General features: G+C 46.6%; 1 protein-coding gene across 2 annotated transcripts in view; it reads right to left on the bottom strand.

Moving 5' to 3' along the window:
* Window positions 1-10,610: 10,610 nt before the first annotated feature.
* LOC311629004 (zinc finger CCCH-type antiviral protein 1-like) overlaps window positions 10,611-15,661 on the bottom strand; it is a 154,310-nt gene continuing 149,259 nt past the window's right edge. For both annotated transcript variants that reach the window (XM_084896723.1, XM_084896724.1), the window contains one exon: window positions 10,611-14,470. In XM_084896723.1, the coding sequence (XP_084752849.1) occupies window positions 14,219-14,470 (252 nt within the window). In that variant the 3' untranslated portion in view covers window positions 10,611-14,218. The remainder of the gene's footprint in view (window positions 14,471-15,661) is intronic.

Below are 15,661 nucleotides of genomic sequence, written 5' to 3'. Positions count from 1 at the left end.
ACCATGCAATAAGAATCAAAAAGATTTCGCTAGCTTGGGCCTCGTTTCCATCTAAATAAATGTAAGTATATTTTTAAACTTAGAAAAATGCCAATCTAGAAGTGTTTTTGATGAGGAACAGCTCTCTCTGAGATGCTGGCACCTGTTCTGAGATCGTAGGTGTGATCCCAGGGTCTTCACTGAGGAGTGCGCTGCCCTACCTGGTGTCTCCAACCAGCCCTCCTGGGCTCCAGCCCACCCACATGTCCTCCCAGAATGCTCTTTCTATTATGTGGCTAAATCATAGAGCCACTCCTCCACCTAAAATCCCGTAGTGACTGCTCACAGTAGTCAGAGTAAAATCCACAGTCCTAGGATGACTGAGATATCCTTCTATAACTAGATCCTCAACCTTTCTTCAGCTTTGCCTCTTGGGTATCCTGCAATGAAACCCAGCTTTGGGGTGTTTCAGTTCCCTAAACATGCCAGGCCGTCTCTATCCCCCTTTCCCTCCTTCCTGCTGGTCACACAGCCTGGAACATACCTTCCCAGAGGTCAATTCGCTATGAACCAAGAGGAGCTTACATCTTGGGTCCCCTTACTTACATGCCCCAGCTACACCTACCCAGAGGCCCTCTAATGGTATGTGTTTTAGGCCCTGTAAACCTGGACCTGTTCTCTCTCTTACCCTTCCCCCCTCCCTCTCCTAAGTGGACTCGTTTGGTTCACTGGGAATAGATCAAGTCAAGCTACCCACTCCTCCCTACACACACACACACACTTGCACACACCTCAGTGGCCTGTGCTCACCTCCAGGACAGCATTGTGATAAAGACTGTTTGACCAAACTCTAGACAGGCTCCTCTGAGCCCACTTATCTACAAGATTTCAACTTTGGGCAATAAAAACTATAGACTCTCAACACAAATAATTTCGCTCACCCCATTCCCTCACATTAAAAGGACTACATATTTAACATGGTTTCCAACAACTCAAGACCATATCTCTAGGCTGGCCCCAGCCCCCCTTAAACTGCCTGAGACAGCTCAGGCTGCCAAAAGAATTTCCTGTTTGTTCTAACCAATGTCTGACCATTGGGCCCCTGACCATCCTGTTTTATGGCATTTACTCAAAAGTACTCACAGTAGTGAACCCTTCCTCTGTCCGTTTGAGATGTATCTATCTATCTATCTATCTATCTATCTATCTATCTATCCATCCATCCATCCATCCATCCCTCCATCCATCCATCCCCTTCATCAATCCTACAACTCATGACCTGAAAGCCACTCTAAACTGTCATCAGGACAGATAGGGTCTCTGTCTCCCAGTCTCTGTGGGAAGACAGAATCCTAACTCCAAGGGTTGCCAACTAGCAGCCCCAGCTGGCCTCCTCAGCATTTACACTGGCCAACTCTGTAATTTCTCACTTCCCTGACTCGACTGAGCCCTCACTCACACCCACCCCACTCCTTCACTGTCCTTGTAAAACTCCCTGTCTTTCTCTACACAAATCAAAGTCTGGATTCAGTTCGCACTGGTCCCTCTTCCCATCGTAACAGTAGATCACTGACTAAAATCTGTCCTTACCAATTTAGTGCCCAGCTTTGTTTATCTTTGACAACTGAGCTCTTTGGACCGTTGCATTTGCCTGCTTGTGTTTCTCGCTGATCGCTCTGAGGGCAGGGACTGTGTCTTTAACTTCTGATCCCTTTCCCCAGTGCCTGGGCATGCAGCAAAAATCAGTAAATGTTCGATGAATTTGTGAATCAGAGGAGACCCAGGAACGCGGCCTGTGCAAATAACCAGTGAAGCAACAGAGCTCAGAGGACAAAGGAGGAGGCTCCTGGGAAAACCTAGGGTTTCAAGGTTGGAAAAAATTTAAATTATTGTTTCTATAAGTTTATAATTATACATCAAGTCCTTGGTGGAAACGAGTAACTTGCAAGTCTGTCCAACAAGTTAATTCTATGATGGGAGCCTAAATATACAAATGGACAAGGGCCAGACCAGACCTAAAAATAGACCTTTGACCCACAATCTGTAGCAACCAGTCCAGGAAGCCAGTCACCACCCACAGCAACTTGTCCAGGAAGTAGAACTACTGTCCGCAGCATCCAGGCCAGGAGCCAAACAACAACCTCCAGAGCCGTCGGCCCACACTGCCAGGATTTGGTTAATAACTGACAACTTCAGTTCACTTAATTTCTGTGCCCATTTCCAACTGATGACCGACTGAGAAAGCCAACTATGTGCCTCTAACCCGTGCTCAAGAGCTGGCCCTGTATGCATCACAGACATGGAAGCAACTAGACAAATAGACAGATTACAGTTCCAGCCATGAGAGTGGAGACTCCCCCTCAGTGACAGGTCCTGACGGGGAGCCTGGCTGCACCTCCATATGACACATCATGGCTCTCCGCTCCCATCACACATACCTGCCCAAAAAGAGGTCAGGTGGTGGAGACCCAGCCTCAGGAGATGCGACTGGAGATGATGATGGCAGCCCCACAGTAACACGTCTTGTGCATCATGCATGCATACCAGCACCCATTCCCCACCCCCTAGGGTCCCCGATCTCACTCCTCACATCCACTCCTGACTGTGAAGGAGGATCCTGACCTGCCTGGCCAGGAAGATAAAAGAGGCCAATGCAGGGTACCCCGGGACCCCAGGCACACTTGAGAGCAGGTCATGGATTGGGGGCCAAGCCTGCTTGCTTCTCAGTGGAATTGGGAAAACTCTACTGGAGATCGAGTCTGCAACCCAGACACGTGCTCTTGACCAGAATTGAATCCAGGCCGACACTCTATCTACTGAGCCAAACCTGCTAGGGCCCAAATATTTTTTTGAAAAAGGATTTACAACCTATCAAGCCATGAAAAGACAGAGAGGAAGCTTAAATGCATGTTATTAAGTAAAGGGAGCCAATCTTAAAAGACTACACACTGTCTGATTCTGACCATCTGTCATTCTAGAAAAGGTAAAACTAAGGAGATAGTAAAAAGAGCAATGGTTGTGGGGAGGGAGGGATGAACAGGTGGAGCACAGGATTTTTAGGGCAGTAAAACGTCAGTGACACAATAACGGTGGACACGCGTCATTATACATCTGTCAAAAACCACAGCCTGAACTTCCCCCCACTTTTCTGGACATCTATGCAAAGGGTTCTTGTCACTATGTCATCACTGGTCTGCAAGGTTCCTCTCCTTTTCCTCCTCATTCACTTTTACCCCATTCCTACCTCTCATTCTCCTGCTCTCATCCCCTAAGGATATGCTAAGGGCCTAAGGCAACCATATGGGCCCCTAAATGTGCTCTTGTAAGTGAGGAACTAAGAATAGTTCAGGTGTCTTAAATGTACATAAACCGGATCTCATCCTGCCTCTTGTTTATTCCGTAGTAATGTTTTAATCTATTTACCCTGTTATGTCCATGTATCTGAGCTTCTAGCTGCTGCTCAGAATCCCACTGTGTGAGCCACAGAGGTTTACTTCTCTGTTACCAAGCCCCAATTCCAGGTCACACGGCCCCAAAAGCCCTCCTATGCTCTCTTTGGGGGTCTGTGAACCTATTTTCCTGGAGAAGACTGCCAGGTGTAGGAACGCTGGGTCACAGAGGAAACACATTTCTAATTAAACAAAGTACGTGGAGCAATCCGCTTTTTAAACCGGCGTGTGGAGATTTCATTCCATCGTCCCAGAAACTGAAATTGGCTTTTCGTTGTCTCTATCTCCCTGTTCCAAGATAGACATCAATCACATCCATGCTTCACCCAAGCATAATATACACAGAGATTGAATTTGATTTACTGAATTCAATTTTATTTTGAATCTGAAGGCAGCATTGCTATTGATTTGTATCAGAGTGACCATTTTTCTTTCCGTGTCATTTCTTAAAAGGTTGGCTACAAATAAAATTCCAGGCCAGTGTGCATGTTAGCTGAATTTAAAAAAAATAAAATTTACTGTCCTGTTTCTGTCTTCCTGCCTCCAGGGCAGATTTTTCACCTTCAGATATGCCAGGGACATGCCAGGTTTGGAGAAATGTGGAGGATCTGTTTTGTTCAAGAGATGAACTCTGCCATGGACATTTTTGGAACTATGAGTGAGGCTGCAGTGTGTTTTTCCTAGAAATGAACCAACATGTAGATGCTACCGCTCAGTTCTGCAAGTCTGTCCAGCAGCGAGAACATCCAATGGAGTGGGCTAGGAGGCTGGGCGACAGGCATGCTCCACGCTGAGCTTCTGAGAAAACCACAGGCATCATGACCCACCTCAGACCACCGTTATCTACAAAACACTGGGATGCGGATGCCAGGGAAGCAGGGGTTTTTAGTCATTTAAAAAATTATTCTTAATATCTTCACGGACTTTGTATACCGCTGTAAGAGCTCGGTTTTCCCAGACAAATGGAACCTCCCATAGTCTCCCAGCATCTCCAACTGGCACTCAGGGCTGGCAGCTTTCCACCCCATCTCTGGACACAGGGTGGAAGGCGGCCAGCTCAACAGGAGCCAACAAACCTCTGACCTGCCTCCCTTGAGGGCTGTTCAAGTCAGATGCACAGTAACCTTGGGCAACACTATGGGGGCCTGTGTACGTCTGAGTGCACATGTGTATGAGTGTTTAATTGTGAATTAAAAACCACTATATCTCCCGGGTTTCCATGTAACATACAAAGAGCTTGGAACTTTAAGGCATTTGTACTACCTGTAAAGCAGTACAGTGTTATTCACAAGTGGATTTGGATTAGTCATATATGTCTATTGCAAACTCCAGGCAAATGCTTAAAAAATAAAAATTGAAGTAAAATTGATATAGTAAGAGAAAAGAGAAAACGGAAGTATATAAAATGCTCACAAAACCAGAGAAGCAGAAAAAGAGTGGAAGACAAAACATACATACAAACAAACAACAAAAAAACAGAAACAAAGAAAAGGTCCAAGAATGAAAATAGTAACAAAGATGCCAGACACTAAAATAATTACTTTAAATGTGAAAATGCACCAATTAAAAGTCAAAGACTATCAAATGTACAAAAAAAAAAAAAAAAAAGCAAAGACCCAATGATATATTGTCTACAAGAAACCCACTTGAAATATAAAGGCAAAGAAATACTTAAGGTGAGGGATGGTAAAACATATATCATAATAACATTAATCAATAGAAAGGTGAAGTAGCTGTATGAATTTTACACAGACTTCAGAGCAAGGAAATACATCAGAGATAAAGTGAAGCATCACAAAGCGATAAAGAGGCCAGATTTCCAAGAAGACCTAACAATCCTCAATGTGTATACTCAACAACAAAGCCACAAAAATGTGAGGCAAATACTGACAGAGCCTGCAAGGAGAAACAGATGAGTCTACTATTACGGTTTGAGAGTTCAACACCCCTCCATCAGTCACTGACAGACCCGGCTAACAGAAAATCAGTGAGGACATAGCTGAATTAAACAGTACCATCAATCAACCTGATCTAATTGACATTTATAGATTACGATATCCAACAATAGCAGATTACACATTCTTCTCATGCTCACATAAAATATTCACCAAGAAAGACCACAGTCTGGCCCAGAAAGCATACAAATTTAAAAATGCCAATACCACTGTGTTACTCAGTCATCACGTTACTCTAAATTACAGACGCTATTAACCTGAGTTATGTACTGACCTGAATCTGAATGTATCTTACGAGGCATGGAAAATGAAGTAGAGTTCATCTTTAAATAAGCACAAAATTAGACAATTTACTGTGAATTAATGTTCTGCTTCCTACTTAAAAAATCCCTGAGCTTGTAAATCAAAAGAAATAGTAGCAGGTTCACTTGAAATTATTTTTTAAAATGTTTTTATTGACTTTTAGAGAGAGAGGAAGGGAGAGGGAGAAAGAGAGAAACGTCGATGTGAGAAACAGGTTTCAGGCTTGGTCCCCAGTAAGGGGCATGCAGGAGGCAGCCCATAAATGATTCCTCTCTCCTCATTGATGTCTCTCTCTCCCTTCCTCCCTGAAACCAATAAAAATATATTTGATTGCAATATCTCTGATGATTGAGTTATAGTGGTTTTTATTTCCTTCTTTTTTGCTAATCTGCATTTTGACCAGGAAAGGCAGAGCAAAAAAAGGTTAGGATTAACTGGCTACATATAGTAATATATGATGTTTTGACTTAAATTTGGCTACATTTTCTTTTTGTCTCACAAGGCATCCAAACAGAACAGTATCAAGGAACTCTAAAACAGGGACTTAAACACATACTGGCTCTTGGGCTCCAAATGCAGGCAGTGGTTACCCTCGTCTCTCACTTGGAGTTTTAGGAGGATCTGAGGGGAATTCTGAGCTCTGCCCAAAACCCTGGCTGCTCATCAAAGGGAGCCACAGTGCAGAACGATTGGGAATGGGGGCGGGAGGGTGTTTAACATCCATTTGTACTGAAACACAGCAACTCCATTTTAGCATTTAAGCCATTAAAAAAATATATTATTATCATGTTTTCAATCCTCAAGGAGAGAGAGGGAAAGACAGAGAGAAATATTAATGTGAGGGAGATACATCAATTGGTTGCCTCCTGTATGCACCCAACCAAGGCTCAGGCCGGGAAGGAGCCTTGCAACCGAGGTAAATTCCCTTGACCAGAATTGAACCTGGGACCCTTCTGTCTGCAGGCCAATGCTGTATCCACTGAGCCAAACCGGCTAGGCCTTTAAGCAATAAAAAAATAAAAAAAAAAAAAGATTCTTTGTACTAATATTTCCTGGAGGACAATCTCAGGATTTTAAAAATTGAAATAAAATTCTGAGAGAAACCACTTATTTTCGGCATATCATCACATAATAGAAAAACTAAGTACTTACGCTAATGTGTGTGCAACCATCCATAGTCCAAAGCAACCTGACAATGTGAGTTTTCCAGAGAAGTTGTTTTAGGCTTCTGTAATGCTATCCTTTGGCACAAGTTTGACAAATAATAGTTTAACTACACAAACGTGGGAAGACTAGACTTGGGGCCATCATTTTTCAAGTCCCCAATACCGGAGAAAGCAAACACACACACCCCATTAACTCCCCAGAAGGGTGTAACGAGGAAAGTGTATTAAATAGTGCATGATCCACCAACAATCAAAACATTCCAGCACTGGAGCAAAAATGATTTATCTTCCTATTTGCTATTGTTTATTGTTGACTTACCTTGAGCTGTGCTGGACAGGTGCAGTGATGAAGAGGTGAAAGAGGGCTGTCCAATCCGGTCAATTATGGTTTAAACTCATATTCACGTCAACTCTATTCAGGCTCTGGGCATGGGACCAGCCTGACCTTTCTCCTCAGCCACAGCTGCTTCTAGTAACATCTTGTTCTTCCACCGTGTTAAGCCTATTTACATTTAAGATATGGGAGATCTCTCAGGGGACCGACCGGGTGTACCAGTTAGTCTACACTGTGGTGTTTCTTGTTTTCAATCTAAAGCTGTATTTATTAAAACAGAATTTAAAGATGCATTAAAAATGGTCACAATTACCTGTCTTCAGCTACGTCTAAAATACTAGAGAATCTAACTATCGTGTGTGCACATTTTAAAATTCCTTTATTTTCCCTTCAATGATTATTATTTGGTTTTGTCAAATATGCTTTTGTAATAGCCTGTTCTTCTGCTGTTTACTAGTTTTCTTTTTACATCTCCTAAACACTTGAAACATGCTTTTCTTTAAGGTCTCTTTCACAGTGGTCTGTTTTCTCTAATTATCAGGATAAAATTCTCCTTTTGGTTGATCGTTGGCCCTGAAGTTTCCTTCGTGAAGATTTACTTTCTGCCAAGACTTACAGTTGTTAACTGGTTTCACCGTCAGCGGGAGCTGGCTGCCTGGAGAAGTACGGAAGGTTCTAGGTTATGGATGCTCAGGCAGCCTCTGCAGGGGTATGGGGATGGGGAGGGCATATGGGCTGTATCTGTTCCAGATTAACCTGTCTCCCAATTTTTAAATAATTTTAGATTTAGAGAAAAGCTGCAAAAATAATGCAGTGTATGCCTTTTACATAGCTTCCCCTAAGACTGAAGTCCTGGCAGCCACGCCAAAGTTAACAAAAGCAATAAGTTAACCTCTGCATAAACTGTTAACTACACCATAGACTTCACTTGGATGTCACCATTTTCCACTGATTACCTTTTTGGTGGTCGTTTCAGGATCCTATCCAGGTGTCCACGTTTCATGCCGTGGGTTTCCACTGCGTCTCACAGATCCTCCGCTTCTGTCAACCTCAGTGGGTTATTTTATTGCCTTTTCAGATGGTACCGACTTTGCTCCTCTCGTTTATCTGTCTAGACTGGAGCGTCCTAAGCTTTGGATTCCAAAAGAAATCTGCTCTAAGCGGAAGCATCAATTTGATCAGTGGGTAATGGAAGGGGGAGCACCATCCAACATGAGTGAAAACAATTCTGCAAATTCAACACACTGAACAGACGACTTTCAACGTAACTGCTTGGAAAATGGAAGCCCTAGCGGTTCTCACCAGGGCCACAAAAATCAGAGAACAAAAAAAGTCCTCTCCTTCCACCTTCACACGTTACAAATGAGAAAACGATCACGGTGCAAAGGAAATAAACAGAAAATACCACTTGACACCGATTCGTAGCATTTATTGACAGTTCCATTTAAAATGCTAGGAAAAGCCATATAAATTGTAAACATGGAAACCAAACACTTGCATAAATTATTTCATAAAAACTACAGCACATTAGAAAACACTGCAGCTAATTGGAGGGTAGAAACGTTAACTGACAGAGGGAGGATTCAATTCCTAAAATCACACGCCTATTCCAAAATTCAAGTGCCAGCAAACCATGATTGTCGAATTCAAGTTGTAGGGCTGATGCCACGACTGGCCTCAATTCACTCTGTGTATTTTCGTACATGAACACTCATGATCTCGGGATGAGAGTGCGGAAAGAGTCAGAAGAATATGGACCTCGCCAGAGGAGGAGGAGACAAGTGTACATCCCAGGGCAGCTCTCCGAAGCAACCTTTCCTGTGAGGGGAAGGCCGGCCAGCCCTCCATGCTCCCGATGACACTCTGGAGGGAAGCAGAGCTGAGTCTCCTCCCCTTTGCTGCAATGAGCCCTCTGAGCTCGGAGCAACCGAGTTCATCGGTGGAGCTTCTTTCCCTCTAGCACCTCCTTCTTCCCCATCTGTAGGAAAGTACAGGGGGTCTGTCTTGAAGTTGGCCTTGGACTATTCCTGACTTGCACTCGTAAGAGTCAAGTGATGAGTGCATGAAATCTGGTGGGCCTGACGCCTCCAATTCCTCCAGAATGGTCCCACAGAATCAAGGACGACAAGACCCAAGTTGCTTACATTGTTACCTCTGTCCCTTCACCCTTGACATTAAATTCCAAGTGGCCCGAGAGCGGAAAATTCTGGGAGGAGGAAAAGCAAGCCTCCTGCATGATTATCTGGCCTGTGGGAAACTAATCTGGGACCCAGTTCCTCAGATTCAGACACACATTCCTTCTCACTTGCTCCCCGAGCTCCTAACGTTGTTTCACGTTTCGAGGGGCATTTAAACCTTCTTTTCCTAAATGTCAATGCTGCTGCACATTCTTAACTAAATTCTCACGTGTACCATTACACCCATGAGCACGGAATTAGGATTGTACTGTGAGGTTTCGGTTTTCAAGTCTTTTTAATACAAAGGAGTCCTCATTTAAACACTGAAAATCACCTCCCAAAAATATCAAAAGACACCTGAAATGTACAGTCTTCGTTCACTCCGTATTAAGTGAACCTATTAAATTTTATGTTACAGCAGCTGCTCACAGAAACCCCTCACCTGTGACAAGAATATCTGTTAATGTGTGGGATTAAATGTAAAAAATGAAGTTCAAGTTACCATCCCATAAAAAATGGGCTTTGTGATAGGTGGTCTGCTTGCAGGTATAGAAGTGGCCTTCCTTGTGCTCCCGTCTGGGGTAAATGCGGACTAGCAGGCTGTGGAGGCTGGCTTTGGAGACTTGCTCTGGAGGTAGAAATGAAATGGCTAAAACTCAGCTAGAGCTAAAGTCGGTGTGGTAGTTAAGACGGGAGGCCCCCATCCCGCTGCCCGGAACCTTAACTAGCTTTCCTTCCAACCAACAAACTCATTCCTGCCTACTAGCAAGAATCTAGTTTGAAGGGGACAAAGAACTTTATTTAATGATTAACTGGTGAGTTACTGCAAATGCCAGCCAGTGTCCGAGTGATTGGTGTGGTCACTGGAGCACTAAGCGGCTGGACGATGCAGTCAGCACTGACCTGTCCACAGGCAGAGGGGGCTCGTAAAGCTCAGAGCACCGGGTCCCGCCCAGAGCCTTCGGCCAGACCTTCGCTGCGCTTTGCACCACAGGCCTCCTGCCCGGAGTCTGGTTGGCAAAAAACCCACGTAGCCTGCTGCTCAAAAGCCCCATGCCACCAAAATAAAACACACTCTGAAATTAAATAGCATTTGGAGAAAAACATGTAGGTGGCTGCCAAAAAGTCAAATGTATGTATTTATAACCCACCATGCTTCACAAAGGATTGAATGTGGCCCAGCAGCTGGCGACTGAGATCTGCCCCAAGCAGTGGAGCCGATGGTGGAATTCTTTTTTAAAAATATATTTTATTGATTTTTTTTCAGAGAGGAAGGGAGAGGGATAGTGAATTAGAAACATCGATGAGAGAGAAACATCGACTAGTTGCCTCCTGCACACCCCCCACTGGTGATGTGCCCACAACCAAGGTACATGCCCTTTACCGGAATTGAACCCTGAACCTTTCAGTCCGCAGACCGACGCTCTATCCACTGAGTCAAACCGGTTTCGGCAGAGATGGTGGAATTCTTACCACCACTCCCATGCTTGACCTTGGGTCCTTCGGCAGATCCTGGTGTACTTCCCTCCTCTCCAGAACGGGTCTCTTCCTCTGTAGACCTTCTTGCCAGGCCTGATCATTCCCTCATTGTATTACTCCAAGCATGGACTCACAACACCCCTTCCTCCTCTTACAAAACTCCCTGGACAGTGGGGTTGGGAATTCTGTCCCTGTGTTGAAGCAGATCAAGTTCATTTTCAATGACAGCTGCACCCACTCTTTCCATTGTTCCCCTGGCCCATTCTCGGCTTTCCCGGGCCTCCTCGCCTTTCCCCTGGGCAGCTCCGTGTTCACTTGGGTCGCTGCTGAAGGTGACTTCTCCCCACGATCCGTTTCCAAATACACAACTTCTTCAGCTAAGGACCTCTAATGCACTTGTGCACTCTCAACAAACGTTACTGGTGCCTACACCATTTTATGTGTATCTTCCATCTTTTAAACCTACCGGTATATATGTTAACCGACTAAAATTCTAAGACCTCAGAAGGCAGGGTCCATGTTTGACAGAAAGTCAGGAGCATGAAAGATGTGTCGTCAATGCTGTTTACAAGTTAACGGCGAAGGAAGTGATTTGAAAGCAAAACGAGAGAGAGGAAGAGTCACACGAGGCCTTCAGCTGTCCTCTGGGTAGCTCCATGTGAACGCACTCACTGGCCGATCACCGCACATCGGACCCTCCATCCCAGCATCATACAGACAGCGTTTCCCATGTCCCAGTGCTTTGTGCTTCCTTCTCAAGGTCCCATATGACTCTCACAGTGAGAAATTCTACGACGTGGGCACAGGAGGTCTGTCCTTGTTTGGCTGAGGGGGGAGAATGAGGCTCAGAAAAGGGACCTGACACAGAGACTTCACTGATCATTTCTCCAAATTTATAGTTCGTTTTATTACCACTGGAACTTTGAAAACAGGGGAAAAGGAGAGACATACATGTTAACTTTTCATTTCAGAGTGCTTCAAATAAACGCGCTCCACGGCACACGTGAGGGACACGAGGACCTTCCTTTCCGGCAGATCACAGTGGCAGGGGGACTGCAGACCTGTGTGGGGGTGGTGCTCCCACCACAGCTGGTCTGTCCTGAGTCCGGGAGATGGTAAAACTCCTGTGGCAGCTGTTTAGAGAAAACAGGGGCAACCTGGGCGTGCTTCCCAGCCAACAGCGGAGTGCTGGTGATCTCACCGGCCTGCTCACACCACGCCCCTCCACACCCCTCTACTCCCCCAACCCGTTATTCTACATCCTCTTTGGTCTTGACATGGGTTTCACTTCTAAGTATAACAATGCAGATCGCATCCTTTGATGCTAGTTTGAAAGGATTCAATCGCCATGGCAGCCCCCTTTAGACCAGGGGCCCGGTTCTCCAATGTCCAAAGGAGGGAACCACGTTTAGTGCCGGCCACACGGGGAGGAGGGGAGGAGAGGGGCCTGCGTTTCGTCCACCGGCTGCCCCAAGACGCGACTTCCCAGGGAGGTGTCCGTCATACAATCCTGCTGGGGTGTCTGGCACTCTCAGCACCGTGTTCAGGAAACCTGGCGTTTCTCAGCGGCACACATGGAGATCCCTCCACGCTGAGTGTTAACCCAAGACCGAGGGCCAGCAGTCAGGCCCAGGAGGAGGCCCTCTCCCCCACGCTCCTGGAGCTCGTGAGGGCTGCCTGAAAAGGAGTCCCCGCCCTTTCCTTCACATCCTGAGAGACTACTCTCCAGCCAGGCTCTCTGAGCAGCACACAGATCTGGGGTGGCTGCCCTGCCCTGTGAGGCGGAGGGCAGAGCTGAAACTGGAATAATGGCTCTGGAATAACGATGTCGCTACGGAAACCTACGTTAGCGGGGTCGGGGATCTTAAGGAGTGACACGGGTTTTGATTAGAGCCCCCAATTCCGCCTGTTTATCTGTTGTTTAAAGGATTAGCTGATCTAATAAAAATAAAAAAATTTTTTAAAAAAGGACTCACAGTAGCAATGTGTTACCTGTTTTTCTTCTGAGCTTTGCTCAGGTACCAGAAAACCAAACAGCCCTTGTCATTCCAGTCTCTCGCTTTAATAGGGGGTGGGGGGAGGGGCGGGGGAAGGAATGGTGACTTCAGGAGTGAACCTCAAAGGAGAGGATGCCCTCTGCCAGGCCCACAGCACCCGGACGCCTTCAGCAGTCACGCAGCAGAGTCACGCACAACGAGATCAGCCGTGAGGAGCAGCCCGCTCCCTTCCCTTGTCCCCAAAGCTCCTCTTCCCGCCTCCCGGTGCAGAGGCTGGCGGGAACTCAGCCTCCTCTCTGTGTCTTAACACACAGAGAATGTGATCACTAGGAACGGATTCGCAAACCGCTATGTGGTGGCCCTGGGAATGCTTCCACATCGTTGTGGCTTATGTACCTTTTCACATTCGAACATAATTTGTGAGCAACTCATGGGCAAAGCGCCAGGACCGGCGGGGACCTCCGGAGAGCCTCATTCCGTGGGGCTGGCTCTCGGGAGCCCCACGGGCCCCATGAAAAACCAGCAAATACAACTAAGAATGTAAATCTAAACTCTGAATTGTATTTTGAATAATAACCAAATAAATATTTAGCTTTCCCCCTCTTTTGGAAGCGGTGGTTTTGTGTTTTTTTTTTTTTATTCCCCCTTTCTAGAACAAACTGAAGCCTTCAACACATTCTCCCATCGGAAAAGCCAGAGTTGCATTTCACAGACAGAACGGGGGAGGGCCTCGGGGCGGTAGCACCAGGAGGAGGAGGGGAAATGCAGCTGATGGCTTCGTGTGGGATCATCAGGCTCTAGCATCTACCACTGGTTTCTCACGAGTAGCTTTTTAAACCCCCGAACAGTCTTAGCCTCCTTGTTGTTAATAGTACTAGTAACACAAAAGTTCCTACGGAGAGAAAAAGAGGAAAAATAAGCTGTTAATGAAAATGTCTTCCAATCTCTTTCCTCGGAAAACAAGGCGGCAGGTCCGCCCTATAAACCAGCCTCCAACACGTCTTCGCTCAGAAACGCTGGCCTCCTCCCGGCCCTATTCGTTCTATGCGTCTTCACCGTTTGCCTTGAGAAAGGGGACGAACCAAGAAGCTCCGTTAGCTCAGGTGTGTGGTTTGTCTTTCGTGAAGTGCTGCCGGCTTGTGGCCGACCGTCCAGGAACCCCGACGGAACCCAAATGGTCACCACATCGCCACCTCGGTAACAGCCCCGCGCGCTGTCACGTGTCCTGTGGCATCTGGCATCTTCTCTCGGATTGCAGCTTGCTCCCTCCCGCGGCCCCCAGCCCCGGAGGCGCCGGCCCTCCTCCTGACGCCGCCCGTCTCCTTCGAGTCTTGCTTCCACGGGAAGCGGATACTTGGCAAAACGCAAGGCGAGGCCCATCAGCTGTGGAAGCTGTGCACGGCGGTCTGTTTCTGGGAGAGCCGCAGCAGCTCCTCGCGGATGGCCTTGATGAGCGAGGTGGAGGAGTGGCTGGGCTGGAGGTCCTCCGTGGAGCTGGCGGCGTAGGCCAGCCCGGCGCCCTGCAGCCCCCGGGGCGGGGCTCTCCCGGGCGGAGCGGAGGGCTCCCGGCCCGAAGTCCTTGGCACCTGGAACAGCGGCGAAGAGTACTCCTGGTGGCCGAGCACGTGCGTCTGAAAAACACAGCAGACGGCGCTGGTTTTCTTCCCCCGTGGGAACGGCAGGGAAAACCAAATTCCCCCGCCCAGGACTTCCTCCTCCCACCTCCCAGCCACCAGCGCGGCCCTCCGACAGGTCCCCCTGGGGCTGGGAGGGAGAGTGATGACGGTGGCGAAATTGGTCAGCGGAGAGCAGTGCAGTCAAGACGCCTTGGAACTTAACAGGTGCCTTACCCATGGTGGGAAGGACGATGGAGTCAGGCAGATCTCCGTGCCTGAGTGTGTGGAGGTGAGTGGCCGCCGGGGGCAGAGAGAGGAAGGGGGCTGGGAAGGAAGGGAGGTCCTATGAGGTCACCCGAGAGTTGGAAGAGGTGAGCAGGCACTGGCAGAGGGACTAACAAAAAGCACAAGTGCCTTTGTCCTGGGATGTGTATTAAAAGATCACAGAACCACATTCCCTTTTATCTGCCTGTCTCAGCCTGTCTGTCTGTCCAGCACTCTGTAGAGCCTTTCCTTTAAAACATTATCTGCACTGAAACATAAGAGTTTTGCTTATATTCCCATAATACAGTGTGGGGCAAAAGGAGATTTACAGTTGCTCCCATAGGAAACAATGATTAAAAAAATAGTAACACAAGAATAAACTCTGTTTCTTGTACTCACAACTGTAAACCTACGTCTGCCCCACCCTGTAAAACGGGGTATTCGTTCGACAAGAATTATTATACATTTCAGTGAAAAATCTCTCTGCATGACACGAGTTCTGAATCCATGGTTTCGCCTATGCTAAGGGTAAGCTGTTAGCATCACTCTTACATTTCACTTTTCCAAACAGGGAAGGGAGACACTGGCTTGGGCAGGCAAACCCAAACACCTAATGAAACCAAGTTGGCACACTGAAGGCAAAAAAAGAAAGATGTCAGCAAATACCTGAGATTTACAACAACGTATCTTTTAGGGAAAATTATATCCTACCACTAATTTCTTTTCATTAAGTAAAAGCACCCCGTCATTGAAGGAAGTTCGTGTGTTTGCTAAAAAGACACATGAATACAATGGAAGCTGTGGCATATGAGGAGGATAAACAGAACGTATTATTTTGGTTTGTATTTTCAAATTCATAGATGTATCCCCCATGGATGTAAATTGCTTGAGAGAAAAAGCAAAGGAAAGCATCTGTAGACAGCACCTGTGTCCCGCACTGAT

The sequence above is a fragment of the Pipistrellus hanaki genome (assembly GCF_964339955.1).
Source record: "Pipistrellus hanaki genome assembly, chromosome: 10".
Lineage (NCBI taxonomy): Eukaryota > Metazoa > Chordata > Mammalia > Chiroptera > Vespertilionidae > Pipistrellus > Pipistrellus hanaki.
The sequence above is the reverse complement of the archived record's forward strand: the minus strand, read 5'-3'. Positions and strand labels throughout refer to the sequence as shown.